Genomic DNA, 25,009 nt, shown 5'->3' on the forward strand with positions numbered 1-25,009 from the left:
ATCACAACTTTTAAACTCTCGCGTTGCATGTTTATTGTATAATAGAATACGGGAATTACGTACTTGACCTTAAAAACATTTTAAGGTAAAATGCGTGTTCGCGTTAATTCCCGTATTCTATTATACATTCTAAATCATACTTCCTTGAGCTACGTACAGTTTTATTCAGTAATCACACTTCTGGACAAAATTGTCTAACTTCATTTCCGCACTGAACCACAAATGGTACCCGTGTGGATACTGATACTATCAGCAAATTCTAATCACTTCGTTGGCATAAAGAAGGCAAGTTTTGGCATAAAAGTTGATCATATAACTAGACTCGTAAGAGGAAGATTTTATTCAACGTCTAATATAGGGGGTAATATGATGATTTATGTGCGAGTAGAACAGACATAATGGTACCTGTAGGGTGTGTGAGAGAGAGAGAGAGCATAATATGAAGTCTACCTACCGGGTTTTCTTCACAAATACGGGATAAATTCTACCCAAAAATTACAACGAATTATTTGAGTTTCAAATTGTCCATTGAACATAAAAATGATTTACGTACTTTTAGTATTTGAATATTTACGCAGTTAAGTGGCAAAATAATAACTATAAATCTAGAAAGACTTAGTTTAATTTGTTACAAATAGGCAAATAATGTACGAGATATATTAAAAAATAAAATAAAAGAATAAAATAATAATCACAGAGATTATTATTTCATTCTTTTATTTTATTTATAGCGTGTTTCTTCAATAGATAACAGAAAAGATAAAGTCTTTAATAATTATGAATGGGTGCCCCAAAACACTGCTTTTGTATCTTAACGACTTAATTACGTGTACAGTCTTAAGAAATTATGAATAATTTACGCAAAATGTTCAATGAAAAGACTTTTTGAGAAAGTTATTTAATTTTGTTTAATTTATATTATGAATAAAACCGCACCGTCTTAAAGCATGTTTAAATTAAGTTAAATCTTTTACTTATATACCTATGAACAAAAATATTCCTTCTTATGTATATAATATTACACCTTTTTTCTACGGCGGCAGAAACTAGAAAACGCTATTATTTTTCCAAATATTTCCTATAAACATAGAAAATAAATACATATTATACACATACAATTGATTAACGGTATAACACCAGAATATATTTTAACTCAGTAATGTGGTTATCCGTTTTTAATTCTACGTTTATAATTCCGTAGTCTGTGCGATTTATATTCGATTAAATCTGAATTGAACCAAATCTGTATTAATGAATTCGAAGAATCCGACTCGTTATGGTCGGAATTCGAACTTTTCAGAATATAAGCGCTTCTAGAAAAGTTATCGTCAAAGATTTCTATATGGTATGTGAAGGTGAATGGTATGTGGCCATATTTGACCTTACCTTACCATAAACGCCAATGAGAAAACATACCTATAATAAGACTTCTGAACAAATATATTAGTTTTTTTATACACCAGTCCGGCTATTCCTATTCTCAACCAAAGAAAGAAAGTATAGCTAAAAAGTAGTGTGTTTTTTCCTTTCGTAGACTATACATAAAAAGAACTGTCCGGATTCTCATATCACCGGTTGAACGCATTTTATTTTAAACAGGTCGTAAAAATGCAATAAAAATGTACTGCCGGGTAGTAGGGGGTCGTAAAATGGCTGACCAAGCGGAATACAATCTGCAATATAAATCCTTATTACGGCTTTTTTGCTGTGATCATTGATGTAAAGTATCTGTTATAAACAGCTGTTTTTGTTTCTGAAATATTATTTGCTAAAGGCTTTTCTTAAATTCAATTGAAAGTCCATTCAATCCAAGGACAACCAGTCTCAAATCAAATTATTATCATAGCAAAGATAAATAATTTATTACTGTAAATATAATTCATTGTCTAAGGTAAACCTTATAATACTCGACCTATTACCACTTAAGGGATAATCAAACTCTACCATTTACTATTACTTTTTTATAGAAAGAATATATATTCTAGGCCGTCATTAAATAATTTATTAAAGTAAGTTATCTATCTATAAGTATATACCAATTCACAATTTCAACACAATGCAGTAGTCTTTACCAAATAAAATTTGCAGTAAGAAGACAATTGTATAAAACTAACACCCACATAACACACTCCGTACAAAATTGCTGAAACAAACTGAAAATATTCTGTCAGTATGTGTTTGTGAAACATTCAGACATAAGCAGCGGAGTGGAAATGCAATCTACTCGTAGGGCGTTATGTGTTCCTGGTACCTGCAAGATGTATTCATAGAAATTTTGAAGGAAACAAAATTATGGGAAACGGGAAACGCGAATCCATGGCCCAATGTGATTATTTGGTTTAGGATATTCTATGAATCGCTCTAGAAACCGTTAATTAATAATTCGAAGTTATTTGTGAGGAACTGAAAGTATGTGTTTGTGAAACATTCAGACATAAGCAGCGGAGTGGAAATGCAATCTACTCGTTTGTTTTACGTTGAGAGTAGAACATGCATGAAGCTACCGGGGCGTTATGTGTTCCTGGTACCTGCAAGATGTATTCATAGACATTTTGAAGGAAACAAAATTATGGGAAACGGGGAACGCAAATCCATAGCCCAATGTGATTATTTGGTTTAGGATATTCTATGAATCGCTCAAGAAACGGTTAATTAATAATTCGAAGTTATTTGTGAGGAACTGAAAGTATGTGTTTGTGAAACATTCAGACATAAGCAGCGGAGTGGAAATGCAATCTACTCGTTTGTTTACGTGGAGAGTAGAACATGCCTGAAGCTACCGGGGCGTTATGTGTTCCTGGTACCTGCAAGATGTATTCATAGAAATTTTGAAGGAAACAAAATTATGGGAAACGGGAAACGCGAATCCATGGCCCAATGTGATTATTTGGTTTAGGATATTCTATGAATCGCTCAAGAAACCGTTAATTATAATTCGAAGTTATTTAATTTTGTGAGGAACTGCAAGTATGTGTTTCTGAAACATTTAGACATAAGCAGCGGAGTGAAAATGCAATCTACTCGTTTGTTTACGTTAAGAGTAGAACATGCATGAAGCTACCAGGGCGTTATGTGTTCCTGGTACCTGAAATGTATTCTTGAGAAATTTTGAAGGGAACAAAATTATGGGAAACGCACATTTCCATGTAAACCAACCACAATGTAATTATTTGTTTTGGGTTATTCTATGAATCGCTCGAGGAACTGGTAATTACTATTCGAAATTATTTGTCCGGAAAAATGCATTAAATTAATAATAAAAAAAAAATATCATGTCTTTAAAGGCCTAGCAAAAACTAAGTAGTAATTAACACAGTCAGGCATGGTTTGTTTGATGCTTTCAAGCTTGTGTAAGGAGCTTTTAAACTACAAACTTTTAAAATCACTAATGGAATATGTATTCAAATAATCGACCAACTAAAATATCAATTGTCTTCCTGATTTTTTACCATTATTTCTAGGTATAGGAAACAGATTTATTTTAAAGTTTTAATACTTACTAGAAAAATAGACGTAATAGACGTTAAACAAACGCGGCGGGGCAAAGGTAAATTGACATGTCATTTGCAAACGTGAACCGCCTTTACCATTGTGAAACAGACTTGTATTTCAATTTATATGTATGATACCGACCGATGCCCTAGTTTTGAGGGATTATTTTTTATAATATGACGTATGACACAATATTTTATGCATTATTTATAGACAATAGAATGATGGTAATCTAGGTTTGAAGGCAAAGTCTGCCAATTACGATTACAATTACAATTAAAAAAACAAAAAAAATATATATTTGAGTCGCGTTCATTTGAGTGTTAAGCCACCAACCAGCCAAGAAACAAGATGCTCTTCTTTAAAAAAAAAAAACATTAAGATGTCATTTGCCATTAAGCCTAAAAAATTAAAAAATGTTTCAAGTCGTGACCTAGTTTTGGAGACAGTTCATTCATAAACTTACCTATAACCTTACCATTACCATTGTATTACAAATATTTGTTACATTTTCCCTTCGTAGTTCCTTCAAATAAATAGAAAATGTCCTATTTATTGAATAACTAGCAGAGTTACAGAAATAAGGAAAGATTTACTTGAATTACTCGCGACTCAAAAGGTTTTCGCTGTCCACTTTGCTTTTATTCCCATAAAGGACGATAAAAGAAGTTTATATCGCTACATTTGTTATGTTCTCGAGAACTTGTGCTAGCGAAATGTTGAAATAGTTGCCCTCTTACTTGTGGGCAAACTTAAATGTTACAAAAATGTATAAACATATTAAGTATAACATTTTTGTAATATATATCGTAGATAATATCAAACTCCATGGCAGATGGGCAAGATTTTAAACTACTAGGCTACTCCAGCAGTTATAAATAGTTTTATTTGCAAAAGAAAAATCTGCGCCGTAATTATATTAATAATGTTGTTTTAGTAATTTCAAATATTTTCAATATGAATAGTAAGTATGTTTTATATAGCACGTTTTATAAACTTCGTACAGCACATTTTTGTAGTAACTTTTAACGATTTCTCTTGTCAGCAAATAAATTATGCCTTTAAAAACAAAGATTTTACTCTTCACAGACATTGAATTCAGTTACATTTTCTTTTCCAAATCGGAGAACATAAAAACATAATAATTTATTTGGAGGTCTCTCAGGGTAGGCTTGAGGTGCGCTACCGGACATTATCGCTGCCTTAACGACCCTCTAGTGGCCTCGTAATTTTATTTAAGTATGCTGCTTTTTCTCAACGTAGAAAGAGCGCCGATTCTGCCTTCATATTAAAAAAAATCTTAAAATTTTGTTTAACTTTTTTAGGCTGACGTGTCTTCTCTAACTAATTTATTGAACTCTTATGTTTATATTAAAGACAACGTATTTAAACCGAAAATAATTATGTCATAAAAGTAACTTATATTTGAAATGGAATGGTATAACAAATTCACAGTGAGACTTTTTTCGGATTTTATATATCATTACTTATTGGAAATATTTAGCAAATTTAACAGTCGACCGGCAAAAAATTAAAAAAAAAAATAGCGCTCCGCCGGAAACTGAACCTGAGTTCTCGTAATCCGCTGTCACACACATTGTTGTTTGAACTACAGAGGTAATTCAATCAATTATTCCCGTTAAAAAGCAAAACTTACAAATAAGTAGGCTGTATTTCACCCAACTTTTCAAAATTATGAACAAACTTTTGCTAGCTGTAAATATTTATTTTGTTTGTTCCGGAATCTATGAGCCGTGGTTTAATTATAAGTTATTTAACTTGTATTCGGTTGGCTTTTACTTTTTTTGGTAAATTAATATGTATTTTCTTTTTACAATACAAACAAAGCAGTTGTTAGTGGAGTTCGACGATATTTTTAATGTTATTCGAAAGTGGTAGAAAATCCCCTCTAAAGAGCAAGGCTCTTGTCCTACCTATGGAAGTAATATCGGTGTGTAAGGTGTGAGTATTCAATTAAACATGCTTTCTAGCATACATTCAGTTCAAACGCCGCGCTTTGAGGCAAACGACACGTTTCGATAGCGAGTTCCCCGATTTTGTTTTTTTTTAAAGCCATAGTTCACAACGCTCACAGAAAAAAACCGTCGGCTGGAGTTAGAAAGCGGGACTATACTATTTTACTCGTAAATTTGTACTGTGCAAGCAAGTTGATGTATACTTTAAATGGAGGAGGGACTAGGCATTGGATCCACGCTGATCATGTGCGGGTTGAACACTTTACATTTCTTCTAGAATTGGGTTCAAGGAAATTAGGTAATTATACAATTCAAGCGTGAGAACTACTTAAAGTTTCCTTCTCCTTTCTAATAAGTGATTATTTATTCTAATACACACATCACTTCGAAAAGGCATCGATGTACTCTCACGGCTTCGAAGCATCTTCCACATGGTTTGACCACTCGACTATCACACTTTAAAAGCACCACGAAAATCCAAATACGTATTTTACTCAAACGTGCAGTACAATTTTATAGAGTGATAACGGAGAAGAGTCTTCAATGCAATACTCCCCGCCCATCATATCTCACCCGCACTAATTGATCGTTGTTCGCAGAAGCCAGCGCCTCGCTTCACATAAACAGTGACAGTCCGTGACTTACGACCTTCTCGAGTGGAGCTGTTGAAAGACGATGCTGAACGATTGTAGTTAAGAGATACCATACAATTTATTATGACAAAGACTTGTAGTGGTACGGAAAGTAAATATCTAAGTTACTTAATGGAAAGTTAGTAGGTATAAGGGGTTCAACTTATGTACCGCCGGAACAGTAGCACTTTTATCAATAATTATTAGAACCTTCGAGCGTCGACAGTTTGACATTTAAAATGAACTGTCAATCTAGTTTCTACGACGCCCGTTAGAGGCGCTAAACCGATTGTCATACAACATTTTACGATAGCTAGCCGGTTGTCGGTAGTCGATAGTGATAGAGAACCGCGGCAAGGTGATTCTGATTTGCACATGTCTTTTTCTTTTTAATGAAGTAAGCTAGCGTTTTATAGCTCTTTGTACTTGTTCTTTACATTGAAGACTCGTGAAAAAAAGAAAAATCAGCCAGCTTCTTTGTGTTAATGACCCGATACTGCTTTTAATGTGCACGCTTGGTGCGAGGCGTCTTTTAGCAAATATACTGGACATTAGCAATGACAAGTGTAGCTAGGTGATATAAGCATTCGTCTGCCATACTAATGGCTTTTCTAACCCTACAACTAATGATTTTTCGAAGTCAGATATGTGTCAATAACAATAAATTTCCTTTAAATGCGTACATAAACACCGCGTGAAAAACTTGTGTGCTGAAACTTCATAGGGGGTAGACTATCCCATTTCTTATTTCCTTGCCTTGCAGAAAGACATAATAAGTATTAAACTTTTGAATATAAATTGTTTAACTAAACACTTACCGCTTGTTTACCAAATAGTCTATCCACTGTTAAATGTATACAAAGAGCTTGTCAAAGACATATCACATACAGAGCTCTGAGTCTAAGAATAGCATAGTAGGTTACCTACGTATTCGATATGGATTGTGGATACAACCAACCTTCCTGCAAGCGAGCAAATAGCATTTCCAGTGTTTCGCTTTTATTCCTTTATTCCTGACTGATCAAATAATATGGACCGGTTCTACCAATTCGTTGGAAAAACAAATATTAAATTTTGCTTCGGAAGAGAGTGTTGTAATATTGAAAAGGTTTTTAAACATCCAGTTTTATGTTAAAAGCGTTATCGGCAATGGATGTGATAAAATCACTAAAATATTATATTGAATTTTATTTGTTTCATCAATGGTTATACTTGAGCAATAATAATTTTTAATATGTTAATATTTTCACGTATGTTCTCGGACATTTAAATATTAACATATTCTTACCTTTGAACATAATAATACTTTATCGAAATAATCAATATTAGCAGAAAAAAGATCGGTATTCATAATGGCACAATCGAAATCTAGAAAAAAACGTTACTCATGCGATAGTTTACAGCCTGTATATTTTCTGCGAATTGCTGACACGCCTCAATCAACTCTATGTAAGAAAATATATTGATTCGTATCTCGAGCCCAATAAATAACTGAGAGTATTGTGGATAAGTATTCATTTACTCAATAGACCCAATCATAAGGGTATTATTTCGGGGATATTCCTATCATTATCGTAACGGTGTCAAGGACCTTTGAGCAATCAATATGCGAAATTGGGACGATTTAAGTATATACTTTAACCTAAAATTATTTATCTTACGTCCCGTTAGAATGAAGCAATGACTCCTACTAAACTGCGGGTGGTTTTAGCCTTCAGAGTTCTAGCGGTACCTAAGCCCACCTTTCGATGATCATTAACATTTTACAACAGGGAGTAAAATACAATATAATATATGATAGTCAATGATACAGAGAGTGTATTTACCGCCAGTTCGGAAGGTAGGGCCAATGAGAAGAGCTGACAAGAAACTCCTGGCCACTATTTTTAATCGCCAAATGGTTTTAACAATTTTCTATTAGGTATAAATCATTGATGATGTAAGGAGGATGGACGTTAAGGAAACTTATTGCAGATCGGGGGCAGCCCTAGACTCACAATACAAAAGCGATCACACAACAGCGGTGTACGGAAACGCACGTTTATCAGGAACTTGACCGCAGAGAGCAAACCAAGCTGAATGTGCTCGGCGCCTGAAAAGGCAGTGGTTTAACGATACCATCAACTTTTGAGTAATACACCCTGTCACTGATTTCCTGGAAGTTTTCAATGGAGTTTTCCTTTGACTTGAAAGTAAAAACGTCGACTTTAATTCACGTAAAAGAAACCCGTTTGACAAAATGCCAGGAATTCATTTAGCAAAGAAAATTGATGAAACGTAATTAGTGTGTGTGGTTCTTTGGGTTAATTAAGATTTCCTGAAATAAGTTAGCTTGTTCGTTTCCCGGAAATTAAAAATAAATTTCAAAACAGCAATTCCCTTTATAAAATGGGATGAAGTACGAGTATGTACACGAATAGATATCCTTATACAGGCTTTCATCTATAGAGACTTATCAACAATTAGTTAAAATAGTTTCGAAACACACAACTAACGCTATCTATCGGCAAGAGTTTTAAACTCTAAATAGTACAAGCGTTGCCTCAATCAACGTCTCTTGTCGTCACGGCATGCCATCAATCACAAATGCAATCACAAAATAACTTTTAAAAGCTTTAAACTTTCTTCATATTAAGTACACAAACCTAATAATCCGTAAAACGAGTTGAGTCTTGTTGAAAATATTCTCAAAACCGCAAAATACAGGTGTACAGCAACGTACTTTGTGAAGTTGATACTTTCTTCTACATTTACCTTCAAGTTGTATATTAAACATATTTGGTTGAGTTTTAGATAAACTATGTTGTAAACTCATGTTTGCTTTCAAAAGGAAAATGCTAAAGTTGGTTTTCGGGATGGTCCAAGTGACAGGGATTACATTAAAGTATCTGTTATGTTTTGGGTAATTGTAAACAAATAACCTGAATAACTTTTAAACTCTCGCGTTGTATGTTTAATGTATAATAGAATACGGGAATGTACGCGAACACGCATTTTACCTTAAAATGCCTAACTTTTTCGGCGCAGGTTGCACTTGCGTAGTCGCAGGCTGACTGATAAATGAAATAACCAGAAGTTAAAGAATTAGCAGTCGAGTTTAAATAGCAGTATTCTAACTATTGTTCAAGCTTTACATCTTTTATGCCTATAATTATATGTGGTAAATATGAAAAAAAATAATTGCCAAAGGTACTTACTTAGTTATTTTTAAACATATTCTATATCATACAACTTTAGGCTTTAAGTCCTGCTAAATATACCGCAAAAAAACTATTTTACTCACGGCGCTTATATTTTGTACCAAACGGTCACTCAAGCTGCGGTTATCTTGTTTGTCTTAGAACCCCTCTTAAGTCTTACGAGGGATTCCTTTCAGTACAATATTTGCATATATTCTTTGTAAAAGAAACGATACACGTGGTATCGAGGTTGTAGTTATTTTTACCAGCTTCGGTCCGCTATGCCGTCCAAGTGGAAATATTTCTTCAAAGATTTCTCTAGAAATAATTATTAATATGCTAATATAATGCCTATTAAGCAAATATTTATATGTGTGAAATTATCAATATCCTTGCAACCATCAATTAATACAAATGTTCCCGTTTTTTATATTAGTAGTATTGTAATGTTATTGGGTTTTGTTGGGTCAGTGGAAATTAAATTCATTTTAATATATTCATTTAATTCATATTTAGGTTATCTTATTATGTAATATTATGTACAAAATTAAGCTAATTTAATTAAAATAATGGCATACAATGTTAAAATATAAGAATACAAAGAGGGTAACCATTTTAACTTAATCAAGAATAGTAATATTTTAAGTCGTTATAATATTTATATACACACATTATAACAACAAATATTTGAAATTAAAACCACGGGAATACATTCCATTTCGAACATTTACCCCATATTACTGTAGCACTAAATTCTGAAAAAGATCGTGGGATTTGAAGGCATAATCCATATAAATGATTAATAGCGCGTTACACTCAGTACAATTGAGTACCGAATATTTTAAATAGAAAATTAATAAACAAAAATCTAGCAATCAGTTTTTCATCCATTTTTACAACAGCTAGTAGTCGATAATCTATACAGGTAGGTAGTCCCACCCTGATCACAAATTTTTCACACCTTCCAGACTAAAAAACCATTGGTCTATTTTCAGTGGTCCGTACAATTGTGTGTTAGTACTTTTCCTAATTAAACAAACAGCTTACAAATTGCCCTTAATTAAGATGGGTGTGACTTCAAATTATAGGTTGACTAATTAGTAAAATTGAAGACTGGTTTATTACGAAGGTGATGTGAAAGGCAAACATATAAAGGCTCTAAATGACCTTTTAATTTTTACATTCACAGGGGACCAAATTAAGTGCTTGTTTGACGCGTCGATTGAGAAAATATTTTGTATGGTGTTTTGGTCGAATTGACAAAAATAGGCGTCAAAAGAGAAATACTTTTTTTTTCATTACAATAGGTTCTCTCGCGTACTACCTACATTCGGTCATACCGTACGGCTTTCGAATCGTCAGCTTGACGACAAGAAAAACCATATTATAAAATAGTTATGATGGAATACGCTAGAGGGCGTCGATGTTTGTAAATATGATGTCTATAGTTGTAAGTTTAAATAACTCTGTTAGTTTCAATATAAAATTTTGTTTTTGCACATATAGACACGCCTCTGAAAATTACCTGCGTCACAGAAGAATGCTATTACATTTTACTTAAGATCGTTAAATTAAAAGCATCTAATTTATAACTGGACGTACGGGACAGCCAATTAAACTACCTATTTCGATTATAAAACATCGTAAAAATGACTGCAGTACATGTTAATTACGATTCGTGAAATATAGACATCACACATATTCAAGAATCATAGATTTACTCGTAGTGTCTAACTACACATGAATGGTTACAAAATAGTCCTATTTACATGAAAATACGAATGTGACGATGAAGGACGGCCTTGAGATATACGTTGATAAGAACGAAAAGGTCAGATTAATACAAATATAGGACACGAAGATTTGCTATCACTATTCGGATAGAAATAATACGCCAATGTGTTTTTTCTATGAAAGTACTAGAAGGAATGTTAAGTACTTCTGACATTTTCGATATTTTTCTTTGAAATAAGAGCTCAAGATTTTATTGGTATTTATTTAGGACTGTTATGTATTAATTGTTAATAAGTGTTTTAAGAGGACGAACAAATCTTGTCAACTGGATAAGATTGTAGATTTTGTTATAAATTGCATGTTTTAAATAACTTAAAGTTGTATAATAATCTCTTCTTTCTATGCAAAATAATATATTTGGTCCTAAATTAACGATTAATTTTATTTCGTTCGGACAATAATGTCAAATTACTATCTCAAATTGCAATATTCGTACTTGGTATTGCCGGAATGTCAATTTAACAGTTCCCAGAAACGCGCGCCTAATTTATTAGAACGATATTCTTTCTTTTGATAGCAGTTTAATAAACCTTATCAATATTCCGTCAACCCTAATGATTTTCACTGAGCATCAAAACTAAAAAATACCTCAGATTTTCAAAGTAATTGGATGTCAACAGCCTACAATGTTCTCATAAATAAAAACGTTAATCTGAAAGGAAAGTAAATCCTTTGTCAGTCAACAAATTTAGGGCCAGTTTTTTTTAAAAGGCACAAGAAAATTCCAGACCTTATCGGCAAAATATTTCATTAAAAGCTCCGAACTGCTTTATTTACATCACAATACGAATGAAGGAGACATCTCACAAAAGTTTTGTGTGGAAAGAATGTCGAAGTACATCCGCTTTCGAACGTTAAGCCCGAAGAGAGAGAATAAAAGGGTAGGTATATTCAATTAAAACTTTCTTAGATTGACAAAATAATGTTTAAGAAAATACCCGTACAAAATTTGAAAATTCCAGACCTTATATTTTTGTCAAATATTTACGTTACACAAAATGTCTTCCTTATACAATAAGTTGAATTGAAGAATGGTACTTTTCAAGTATGAAAATTGTTCAAGTCACTGTCACTGGGCACTTGGTGTCCGTTCAGGCGGCTTCCCCGCATCAGGTGGGGGGTTCGGGGGGCGGAGGCTCTTTCTCCTTGCCTTCCTTTCCTTGAGGACTGCCACCAGGGTCGGCTGCTTCGCTGTTCCCGCTGTTGATGGCTACTGATGTTAATGGTACCTGGGAAAAAGACTATAAGTAAGTATTTTTTTAAAGACAACTCTCGTTCTAAAAGTTTTACTTGTATTGCTATGATCTTTACAAACATATAAACAACGGACGAAAAGTGCAACCAGATTCTGATTCGAAACAACTATTTGAACCCACGACTACTCAATGCAATGGTAGCGACGTAGTGATCACTTGAACCACTGCGCCATGGAGGCTGTCACAATTGAATTCGTTTAATTATTTTGTTTCATTTTCAATTTTTTGCAGTCTTTTCAGTCTATGATTGTACTTAATTGCTAAGCGTAAGGTGTAAACCGTCTATTGTCCATTCGTATTCCCCTTTCTTGTTGATTTTTTTAATTATCCTTGATAAAGAAGAAAAAAACGAAAATACATCGACATAAAGAATACTGTCAGACATTGGCATTTCAAGATATTGTGTCGCATTATTGTCTTGAATAAATGCATTTATACATCTACTAACATGCCCCCAGAGAATTTCCATGTCCATTGCAACTTCAACGACCGCATCGCTTTACAGCCCTGGGGCAAGAGCAGCAATAAGTTCAAAACTTTCAGCTATCGCAAATACGAAAGTAATTCTCTAGGGTGATATTTTCTCTACGGCTGTAATAAGCATTCATTTAATATATGGTTCTTTATCCAGACACATCTAAGTATTTATCTTGTTGTTTGAGCTGTATTAAGTTGAGAATGAGGTTAACTTTGGTGATACGAGTAAGCATAACAAGAAAAAAGTTCGTCTGAACCGGGATACTTCTATGATACTGTGTAATATTGGCCAGATTACAATCTATTCTAAATAACATCTATTTCCAGCTAAATCTTATAAATACTATATGACAAGCTCGTGAGCTAGATTTCCATTTAGTAAATAACATTTATGTAACTGATAAAAGAGTATTTTCAAACTTTTGTCAAAAAGTACAAGCTTAGAGCCTGTACTTTTTGACATATGTTTGAAAATACTCTCGCGACGACGTAAAACGTAGTTTTGGTTGGCGAGTCGTCTACAATAAAATTAAATAACATACTAATTTAGTTTTCTCTTAATTAAAAGCTTTAGATGGTTATAAACGTTAATATTAAGGGAATATTGAGCATTTCGCAGTTCGTTACTCCTACCAGTTGGTGATTGTTGAATATTGTATGAAGTGTTTAGAATTTACAATATCATGTCGCGTTTATAGAGGAGAATATTGGATACGATCTTAATGAAGCAATTAGAAGCACATTGGAACTATTATTTTGATCAAATAATGATCATTTTAATACTGTTACATGTTTATATAATATGTGTTTTATAATAGTATCTTATTTTTACGGTAAGAAACTTAAATATGGTCAAATAGGAAAACCATCATATTTTTAGAAGCCGGCCTACAATATTTGGGTGACTTCCACTTTTATTTGACACATAAAATATTTGGCAGAACTAAGGAGTGATAAGAAACCGTATTACACGATTTTGTTAACGTATGGTAGAATAATATCTTTATAAATCTGGAGCCAAATAGCTATTATGACTACGGCTTATTAAGTAACGTGAAGCCTGAGTCTTGTTTTAAGCACCAGTGTGTTCATGCACGGGTAAGTATTACCTAGAAACGTGTAGAAGGCAATATTTTACTTTCATAAAACTTAATATGCAAATACCTAGAACACATTATTTTAAATGAAAGTTCGTGTAATACAGGCTGTGGTGATTACAGGTTTTTGTTCTGAGATATAAGGCATTTTTAAAACATTTGCTGATTTGATGCATTTGATGCTCGCTTTTTATTTTGAATCCCATATGAAAATTATGAACAACTGTGTTAATCAAATATTTTAATCGATTATGGGTAAAAAGTTTCTCGGAATTAATAAACACTTTTATTGCAATTGATAAAAGGCAAATGGAAAAGTTATAACACAACTTATTTGTAGCAAATTGAGTCTCAAACGAGTCAACAAATTGACAACATAGAAAATCTATCGGGAATCCCAAACGTAACTTTTAGACGATTTTCGTCCGGAATAAAATCGGCACACGGACGGGAGCTTTTCCGCTTCCCTCTCAAAGGGATTGCTTCCAATAATATTGCAGTAAAACTTCCCGATTATTCGAAAACCGCTACTAATTGAAGGCAAAGCCAGTCCTTTGAGATAACTTTTTTATCGGGAAAAAGGTAAGACGAGCGAGGTACAGGCGAGAAAAACTTGAGTATTTTTTATTCTTCCGTTTTGTATCTATTTAATATACTTGGCTTTTTATGATGATTGATGTATTTTACAAGCTGCCTACTAATTTGAGGAAAATTTGTTTAGGGAATTTGTCTTATTCGTGAATGGAATTAAGGTCGGAACCTTCACTTGTATTGTTTTGGCCGCTTTGTTGTTCTTTGTTAGAACAAACAGCTATTTATAGAATTGTTAGTCTAAATCCAATAATACGAAGAGAAATTCCTATCTCATGTAAATTGCGCGTGAGAGAATAGTGTAAATGTTATTATATAGTGGGCCTTTATCTTCATAATTTATCTTTTAAATTGCCGCACTGTTCACCACAGACCTCTTTTATCGAAAATGAATCGTTAAAAGAGCACTCAGCTTCGGAAATCTGGTGCGCATCCGAAGACCAGTTCGCGTTTCTTAATTTATAATTTCTCTTTTTACTTCCCTTCATTCTTCATAATGGTATACGATTACTTTCATTCTCCTAGTGCTCATTTCGTACTTAACATAAAAAAGCAAGTGTAATCATATCATAGAATGTTATCAAAATCCCCGACACACACTTGATCAACGTGGCTTTACTTCTCCCTCGTTCCCCAAGGGAGGAGACCCTTGCTCAATAGAAGACCAGAGCAGCACTTTGTAGCTCATAGCTTGTCTAATAAACACTTCATCTCTATTGATACGTACCATGGAAACTGCAGTACATATATGCGTGTCAGACTGCCTCGGCGGGGGAGACAACGAAGCATCAAACCGCAGGTCCAGTTGCAACATATAAATCGCAGCCCCCAGGGTCATGACGGACACCGACAACTGGGCACCAGCTACTCCGATACAAGTTGTACTACCGCAACTGAAAGAAAACTTTAACTTAGTAGAACTAGATTTTCTTTACAAGTATAAGGTAAATTAATGGAAAGAGTCCTTAGTTCCCTAGAGTGTTAAATTAAGTGGATGGACTTAAGGCTTGACCAACTTTTTCACTTGATAAAGGTTGGGTAATTAGGCTGCTAGACGGATGAAAAAGATAGCCAGTAAAGTTGAAGTTTTATGATTGGGCGTATCGAATATTTTTTTTATTATTGTTAATTAGTTGGAAGACATGAGTGAGTGTGAGGTTTCTGAAGACGATGTCCAGGACAGCGACGTGGAGAAGGCTGACCTCACCACGTATGGGATTCATATAAGAGAGAGAGAGAGGAGAGAAATGGAACTTTTTACAACTTAACAGGATTAAAGACGGAATTAATAGGGCATTCGAAATGGTATTGACACCCAAAATTATACTCAAAATTTTATAATAACAGTCGCTCCAACTAACACTCACGTGTCATTTCAAGAGTGACAGAAGAGCTTTCGAAAAACTTGAAATTGAATTAAAATTCAATCAAAATTTAGATAAACCTCACTTTTTTGTTGAGTGACCAACGTGCCTGAAATCCGATTGGATTCCATCAACGTTTTCGAATTCAATCAAATTCTGGACGCACACTGAGTAAGTGGTTCAATAGTATTCAATACAGCATACCTATTCCGAGGATCTCATTCCCTAGGGCAAATATGTAAAACAAAACAGGTTTTCTCGAAAAGTATAAGGGTAAAATATTTGCATTTGATATTCGAAAAGATTCGATTCGAAGGATTCTATTTTCATTCGAAACTATTGCTTCGTAGCCTTTATATAAAATTCGTTTTTGCCAATGATAAAAACGGATTAAATTATAAATATATGTGCGAAAAGATTTGATAAGATGTCAGAATCAACGAGATAAAGTAGTTATATTATGAGATGGATATATCCAATTCATAAAGAATATAAAATTTCAAAACATAAGTCATAAGGCTAACGCGTTCAATACTGCACAGGTACTTGCTATTTTCTATCGAAGTTCATTACTTATTCCTCACAATGACATTCCCTATCTATACCTGACTGGACATTTTTATTGGCAAAAATCGGCGGAGTGTGATCATAATAATTCTCCTTTGAAAATATCTCAGAATGCGATTCTTTCCAGATATTGGGGACGTGACCGTTCGTAGGCATTTTTATCAAAAGATTTATGTCCATAAAATTTTCATATTTATTCTCACTTTTCATAAAATATTTTTATTTAAGATTTTAATAGCTTGTCTCGTTAAAATTCAGTGCACAGAAATATGGGTGACATTAATTTTGTCGCTTGCGGAGAATTTAAATCAGAAATTTATGAAGACATTGTAAGTTGCAAACATTTTTAAGCCACTTATTTCACCTGATACAGGGAGTCTAGAATAGTGTATAAAATAGTGAAAATAGTTGTGAAAGGAGAATAAAATAAAGTCAAAGGCGAATTTTAATATTGTCTCGAAAGTTAATATTGTCTTTTTTGAGGTGATCATGAAGACATTTTTAGGCAGAGCGAGGGTTCAAGATATCTGGAAGTTATCAAATTATCTTTGCGCTTTTCTCTATCACAATCGACGATCTAGTTATCGAGAAATTTAGTAATAATGTCCTCCTAGCCGATATACGGCTACGGCGGTCAGTTTCATTGAACCTGGCCATCTGTGCAGGACTTTGTTTATAGTGTCCAAGTGTGTGCACAATACACAGGTACACTCTCTATTCCATCACTCTCATAGTTTGGTGGGACGGATAACCGACACGACCAGTGAGAGGTCAGGCGCAGGACCGACGGCTTTACGTGCTCTCCGAGGCACGGAGGTCTTCGACCTCAATTTCCTAACTCCGGGCAATTTCTAAGAAATTCTTATAAGAAAATCTCAGAAAAGACTTTTTGGCCCGACCCAGGATTCGAACCCGAGACCGCTCGCACCGCAGTCGCATATACTACCGACCGCGCCACAGAGCAGAGAAATTTAGTATGAAGATCTCATCAGTGCCTCTAGCGGGAGCTGTAAGAATTATTGATTGCAGTACTTTTTAAATCTCAAACTCTTGTTACTCCATAGTACTGACTGTAGAGAATCGCGATACTATTCAATAATTTTAAAATATCGATAATGACTTCCAATGGGGACTCACCCGATATTAAGTAAAGATCTGACGCAGAACGCAAGCATAGCTATATGGGCTCCTATAGCAGCTGTCCATAACATGGTGAGCGGTACGGCGGCGCAGGGCGATGGACCCAGGGCTCTCCACGGCGCCCCCCAGTGACGGGTTGCTCTTGAACGTGCTGACACCCACCCGCCGAAACCTCGGCTGTAGTATATTGAAGTCGCTGCAACAAAAATATTTACCTAGTTGTTTGTTTGTCGTATGGTTAGTGGTAAACCTAGTGTCAAAGTTGTTCAAGCCGCCCGAGAGGCCTTTGACATGGCTAAACGACTGTTATCTTTGTAGACAACAGCCGGGACCGACTTACGTTCCCTCCGAAGCACGGAGACGCCTAGCTCAAATACCATAATGCGGTCACCCATCTATGGAATCACCGCGCCAACGGTTGTTAAATCCACAGATCGTTTACCGACCGGTGAGCGCAACTGGCTATGGCTAGTTCGAGAATATAATGATAGTTCACGTTACTATTCAGGTCAAGACATTCTCGATACTCAACGGCGAAAGATTAGAAGCAAAGTTAAATAATTAAAAATAGACAGTGTAATACGGAAATATGAGGTTGAAATTATAGATTTTTGGTTAATTTTTATTTAAGTGAGAGATCCTTAGTACAAATGATACAATAGGGATGATTGATGAAGATAACATAAAAAAATACAATTGGACTTATTGTAATTTCTGTCAGTCAGATATTTAAAAAATATTAATATAAACACACTTCTCTTTATACAAGGTGTAGAAAAAAATACGTCAACATCCCTATTGGAGAAGATTTAAACCATTTGTCCAAGAATTTCATCTGTGATAAATAACTCATCTCTTTTGTTCCTAAATAACACAACTCGGGTGTACGAACGAGACTAAGTGGAACTCAATAAAACTGTTTTTTTTCACGTCAAAATCACATTTTTCATTATAATTTTCCACGTTTAATCGAAATAGTCACTCCTAGAACATTGTAACAAAGCTAGTTTCAAATCAAAGCAAAAAGCCGAAGAGCTGAAAGCGGTATATTTAAGTATGGACACTGAAGCTTTGTAGGCTCTTCATTACTCTTTAGTAATTAAACGTTAAATTAAGGCCAGCGGGATAACGAGACCCCAACTAATATGGCTTCCTAACTTCATATATTTTCACATCACGTACCAATAGAAAATGGTGACAAGAATATTGCGAATACTATTTATATTAAAACTAGCGGCTCGGCCTGACTTTGTCCGGGTATAATAGTAAAATTTTATCCCGTTGATCACATTCTCGTAGGAATTTCCCTAAAAATTGAGGATCCCATGAATCCCGTACAAATATTGTACTAACAAAAATAAACGCATATAAAATACCTATATTATTTTCGAGTTGAAATTTAATCAATATCGGTTAAACCATAATGTTATCGCAGATATATTATTCCTAACAAGCATTCTGTTTGCTTAACTCAAAAAATGAACCTGTAAATCTTTAACACTTTCAAGTAAGCGATTTTTAAAGCAATTTTGTCAAGGGTGCTAATAATTTATTCTAGAGCAATAAAGCATTATACCGTTAAAACGAAGCCTTATTTATAGCCTATTAAAGAGGTATTCATTTTGAAATAATTTGAAATCTCTCTTTGAATATATTTCAAATTCAAGTTCAAGAATAAAATAATGATTGAGAATTCACAATAAGTAAGCGCGTTATTAAAATTGTAGTTGTTTAGTACCTACAGACTCATAGATTTACGTAAAAGCCTTTCTAGGCGTCGGCGTGATTGTAATCTAAATAGGTCAAACTGTGCCTCGATTCTCTACTACTATCGACTATCGACTACCGACAACCGAACTGTCATCGAGATATTTTGTATGAAAATCTGATCAGCGCCTCTGGCGGGTGTCGTAGGAAACATTTTGGCAGTACATTCTAAATGTCAAAATTTCGATAGCTAGCCGGTTGTCGGTACTCGATACTTGTACAGAATCGAGATACAGAATGCTTTACTATTAAGCGAAAACAACACTTCCGATGCATCTACATTGTTTTAAAAACAGACAGTGACATTCGTTGATATTGAGATAATATCTAATACACAGTTAAGGTTGAACTTTCTTAAGCGACATCCCTTTTTAGGTAGGGCTGGTATAACAGGCAACAATATTTTACAAATCTTAGTCGGAAAAGTGACTATTTTTACAGATATGGCGATTCTTACGTTCTTACTTATTTATTTACGTTATTTCTTACGTTGAGGCAACGCATTTTTAGTTTTTTAATTGGTTAAAAAGACAGACTACATCCGTGATGTGTGCCAGCCAATATGGATCATCGAACTTACTTAGAGAGTTCGTTAGCCTCAATAACGATATCAATTTCTCCTCAAAGTGACTAACTTTTAGGAATCTGTTACGCATTCGTGTGCCAGCAACTGCCTTTAAAGTAAATCTGTAAAAGACTGTCTTGAAAATAAAACCGCCTACAAGATTTTATTCGGCCACATCATCCTTTTAAAAAGAGGCGCCAGTTGCGCTCACCGGTCGGTAAACGATCTGTGGGGTAAGCAAACTTTGGCGCGGTCATTCCATAGATGGGTGACCGCATAGTGGTATTTGAACTGGGCGTCTCCGTGCTTCGGAGGGCACGTCAAAAGTCCGTTCCGGTTGTTGTCAATTAAGATAACAGTCGTTAAGCCACGTCAAAGGCCCTCGGGCGGCTTGAACAACTTTGACACTAGGTTGACCACTAACCATACGATAAGAAGAAGATCCTTTTAAAATGGAACATCAAGCCGTCGAGATATGTTGGGGGGCGGACTTCGTTGTGAAAACTTCTTAAGATTTCGCAGTGTGCGAAGTTTGCTACGTGTTGGTTCGAACCACCCATCTGTACCTATTTAATTTGTAACGTTAAACTGAGAACTTGCTAATTGCAAGTAATAAATAGCATCTGCCACACTTTGAATACAAAATGTAGCATTAACAGTCGTTTCAAGTTGGAAATAAGTGTTGAGAGCACGTTGAAGGTCGTAAAATTCTGTACAATGTCATTGTATTGCCCTTGCTGTTGAAGTAATGAGAATTTAGGTGTTATAATTGTTTTTCTGATACTTAGCAATTTGACATTATTGAAGTAAATGAATCGTAAACAAAAGTACCTATGTGATTTAGGTACATACATTTATGTCGGCCTGTGTCCGTTCAGAAATGCTATACAATTGTAATTATGTAGTTTTATTTGTACTGATACAGCCTACACAAGTGCACACACAAAATATTAAATGCCTGTAGATATTTTTTGGGTACCATTTTTGCATTCGATTCTTTCTCGATTACTAAACATTTTTAAGTGAGTTTTAGACAGTTGAAAGACGGAAGATAGTTTTCAAATTCTAGTATGTTACATAGAATTGAATTTTTAATTTACAAACTAAGTATCCCGCTGTTTAGCAAATACCATTCCCTTGGATTTACAGTCCCCTCTATCATCACTTGTGGCAGCCATTTTGGGGCAATATTCGCCTATATCTTGGGTATTTATTAATAACAAAGTCTAGATATCCTATACATGCCCACACACACACTACACTTACTCCAAAAGACTACCATACTCAACAACTGTCGTATCGCAAATTCCTCTCATCATCATCCATAATATCATCTGCAATTACTTTATAACATGTAACGCTTGGCTTTGGCTTGCATGGCATGTAGAAGGGGTGGATCTCTTCAAAAGAGCGAGAAAAATCCACCTTGTAAAATAATAAAAATAATACTAATTTCAACACCTCTAAAACAACACATCATTACTATAACACTTTGGTTTCATAAATCGCTCTCAGTTCTGTTCGCTGTAGTATAAAATATGACGTAACATTACACCCCCTATTTATTCCCCTCTTCTGAAGGGGGAGCAGTGTTTAATGGTTGTTGTCGGTTATCGCCTAATATTTATGACGTTTACTTTTCTCTGATGTATGGAAATACCTGAACGTTTTTGGTTTAATGGCGAAGATAGTATAAATGAGTATTTTATGTGCAGATATTTTTTGTTTAAGATTGTTTTGTTGTCGTAAACAGCACTTTGTTCGTTCGTTCGTCGTGAGGTTAGTGATCAACCTAGAGTCAAAGTTGTTCAAGCCGCCCGAAGAATCTTATTGACAGCAACCGAGACCGAATTATTACGTGCCCTCCGAAGCACGGAGACGCTTAGTTCAAATACCACTTTACGGCCACACATCTACGGAATATCCGCGCCAAGGTTGCCTAACCCACTGATCGTTTACCGACAAATGAGCGCAACTAGCCACGAAAACTAGCACTAATATCTAAACAATCGATTTACATAAATCATACCTTTTAAACTTACGCGACTTGTTCTTTTTTTTTAAATACATTCTACTATTAACGAAATCATGAACTTATAATTCTCGGCTTACCACCCTTCGATGTACAATGACAGTATTAGTTATAGTGTAGTATCGTATTATCACATTGAAAATATACTTCTTCATGTCTATATACAAGATCTTCATGGTGGCTTATTAAGAAATAACGTACGTAAAATATTTTGTTTACCTGCAGCCAATACAGTGATGGCTCCTGCTGGTACTCCAAGACCCAAAGCTGGTTTCTGTCTCTCCTCCAACCAGCCAACAGCGCCCAGAACCAGACCTCCAATACCGCAGACAATCTGAAATTAAAAACTGGTCAGCAATATTCAAAGATTACATCCATACTTATGTATTATTATATTCTTACATACATAATAACACGTCTGTTATTTTGATTTGCCAATGGTTCAGGCAACGGCAGCGTGTCGTGTAGGGGGCATTTAACCAAAGTCTGGGTTACTATTGAAAATATTACTATATCAATTAGAAAATACCAATAGTTTTTTCCCCGACTCAGGAAATGAACCCGAGACAGTACTGACTATTATCGAGTTGTCGGGTTATATTCAACAGACATTATATAACATAATTGCAACTATTTGTTTGTTACGTCAATATTTACTTTAACTTAGTAGTTTCGAGATTCAAATCCACGTGCCCTGATGTTGACCATTGCTTTACACGTTCTGCTATTTCGGAATGAATAAAATTACAATACGGTTCAAAGGAACAATAGGGAATACAAGGTCCAAAATAGAACCAGGTTCCAACAAGTTTAATTAAACAGCTCCATGTACCTACCTACTTAAATAAACACTTGAATGTCAATTCAAGTGTGTACAATCAGCGCTATTTCAATAAACAGAATTCAAATACTTTTGGATTTTAACATAAAACCTATTTGTAGGAATGAATATGGGCGTTAACCTGACTTGATGGGAACAATGCCAATGGTTGTGTTTTTTCCTTTGCTATATGTATATTTTTTTCCCACAAAGGTAGGCAGAGATCGAATAAGGTAAATATAACATAATATAAAATATTGTTAAGTATATTATGTAGTAGAATCCAAAAAAAAAACTGAGTTCAATTCAAGTCAATATAAGAAATTACTATTTCCATAATGATGAAAATCTCGCCAATCGTTACTCCATTTGGTTGAAATCAATGTTTGGTTTTCAGTAGCGACCCAATTCCATGCAGCTTGACCTGAGTATTATTCGAGGGTGGTGTAATGGCCGATAGTAATCGACATCCGTGCTTTATCTCAGGCCGGCTAATTATATACCAAAAAGCAAATCGCGTACTTTAATTATATACAAGTTTATTTAATTGAACAGTACTGGATAATAGGGCTATTTAATTTAGATATGATTTTTCTTTTCTGACTAACGAAAGTCATTATGTGTGGTATATTTTAAGCCAATTGTTAACTTTAAAATCAAAGTCAAAGTCAAGTCAGGGCAAGTCATGCCCACAAAATAAATCAAAACTAGTATATTAAGTTTGAGATAGTTACAACATCTCATTCTATCTTATTTAATAAGTCAGGAAATTAGCGTAAAAGCTACTGAAAACCGCCAAAAAGATATTTGTCTGGCATAAATACATTGTATAAGACTTGATACATGTCGATTCAGTGTGATCCTGAAATGTAGCATCAGCTGGCAAGTAACAAAGTACCCGTATATTGATCGATCTCTACGACATTGCCAACAAAGTTTTAAAGACAATCAATCTTTTTAAAACAACAGTTGCTAACTCTTCCAAATTGAACGAGATATAGTGAGGCAAACTCTACATTATTATGCATTGCCTTAGTATGGATTCTAGGAAAACCTATAAATTAATTCCTTTTAGGGGATATGTATTGTCAATAACAATTTAAATTTTGGACATAGGATTATTCGAGCCTTTATTGGTTGGGAACTAGTGAAATTGTGGTGTACACGTGTGAATCAAGCCTATATTTCACGCACCAAAAGCTGTTGATAGTGTTGCTGAACAGTGTGGTTGAGGATATCTACGTATAGATATTTCCGATCATAGAGTATATTCGGGCACGCGATACCGACCTACGGAGCCCGTGCAGCCTTAAGTAGTAAAAAAATCTGCGAAATCTCTTTACAGCATGTTTTTGACAAAATCATGTTGTACTAACCCATCGGATAAGAACTGGGCAAAGCCCCCAGTTTCTGAGTACATTTAACGATTCTTTATCTATTCAAAAGCGTTTAAACCATACAAATAAAACGCTATTGAATAGATAAACTATCGCTAAATGTACTCAGAAACCGGGGGTTAGTAGAGGGCTATGTAAAATGCGCGGATGGCACAGGTGTACTAAATATCAGTCTAACTGCTGCTGAGTTATGCAAAGTCAAAGTCAAATCTGCTACTAGACTACATTAATCTTATAATGTTATTTTCAAATTAAATGCATACAAAATAAGCAGTAATAGTAGCATTCAATTCAATGCTAATAGGTGGAATTAATTGAATGCCAATCTTTCAACATTATCGTGCTTCTGACCAATTTGAAAGCATTTCGTTAAAAAAATCCATTTTGTATTAACAATATGACGCGGTTTCAACACAATTTTGTTTCCCAATAGTCCAAGTTCTGATTGAATTTTTACTTGTATGAAATTACTTTGAACCGCAGCGGGCAAATGGCAAGTGGCAAGCAAATGGGCATTCCAACAATACTTTTGTTTTACTTTTATTTTCCGGGTTGTTTTATAGTTCCTTTGACATTACTGTAAATAGCAAACGAATAGTTTATTGAATAAAACTGAAACTTTTTTTATGAATAAACATATTATATTCACTTGAGCGCTTTCTTAATATCAAAAAGGGGCGTCCCGTACGAACGTTCAATACAATGTTTTCTAAAAATACAAACGCAAATGAAAAGTGTTACTGTAGGCGCTGTGGTAGTTAACACAAATATCTATGGTTTAATTCCGTGTAAAGCAATATATTTTTATAGTTTTCATTTAAAGGAATTTAGCAGCCCGCATTCAAGTGTACTTCGTGTTTTGT

At 34.5% G+C, this 25,009-nt stretch overlaps 1 protein-coding gene across 1 annotated transcript in view; it reads right to left on the minus strand.

Moving 5' to 3' along the window:
• Positions 1 to 11,355: 11,355 nt before the first annotated feature.
• Positions 11,356 to 25,009, minus strand: part of LOC142976621 (uncharacterized) — a 35,953-nt gene continuing 22,299 nt past the window's right edge. The window contains exons 3-6 of the mRNA XM_076120067.1: positions 22,149 to 22,263; positions 17,563 to 17,761; positions 15,222 to 15,387; positions 11,356 to 12,302 (exon numbers count right to left, since the gene is read on the minus strand). Coding sequence (XP_075976182.1) covers positions 12,183 to 12,302; positions 15,222 to 15,387; positions 17,563 to 17,761; positions 22,149 to 22,263 — 600 coding nt within the window. The 3' untranslated portion in view covers positions 11,356 to 12,182. The remainder of the gene's footprint in view (positions 12,303 to 15,221; positions 15,388 to 17,562; positions 17,762 to 22,148; positions 22,264 to 25,009) is intronic.

This window comes from Anticarsia gemmatalis, chromosome 11 (assembly GCF_050436995.1).
Source record: "Anticarsia gemmatalis isolate Benzon Research Colony breed Stoneville strain chromosome 11, ilAntGemm2 primary, whole genome shotgun sequence".
NCBI classification, from domain to species: Eukaryota; Metazoa; Arthropoda; class Insecta; order Lepidoptera; family Erebidae; genus Anticarsia; species Anticarsia gemmatalis.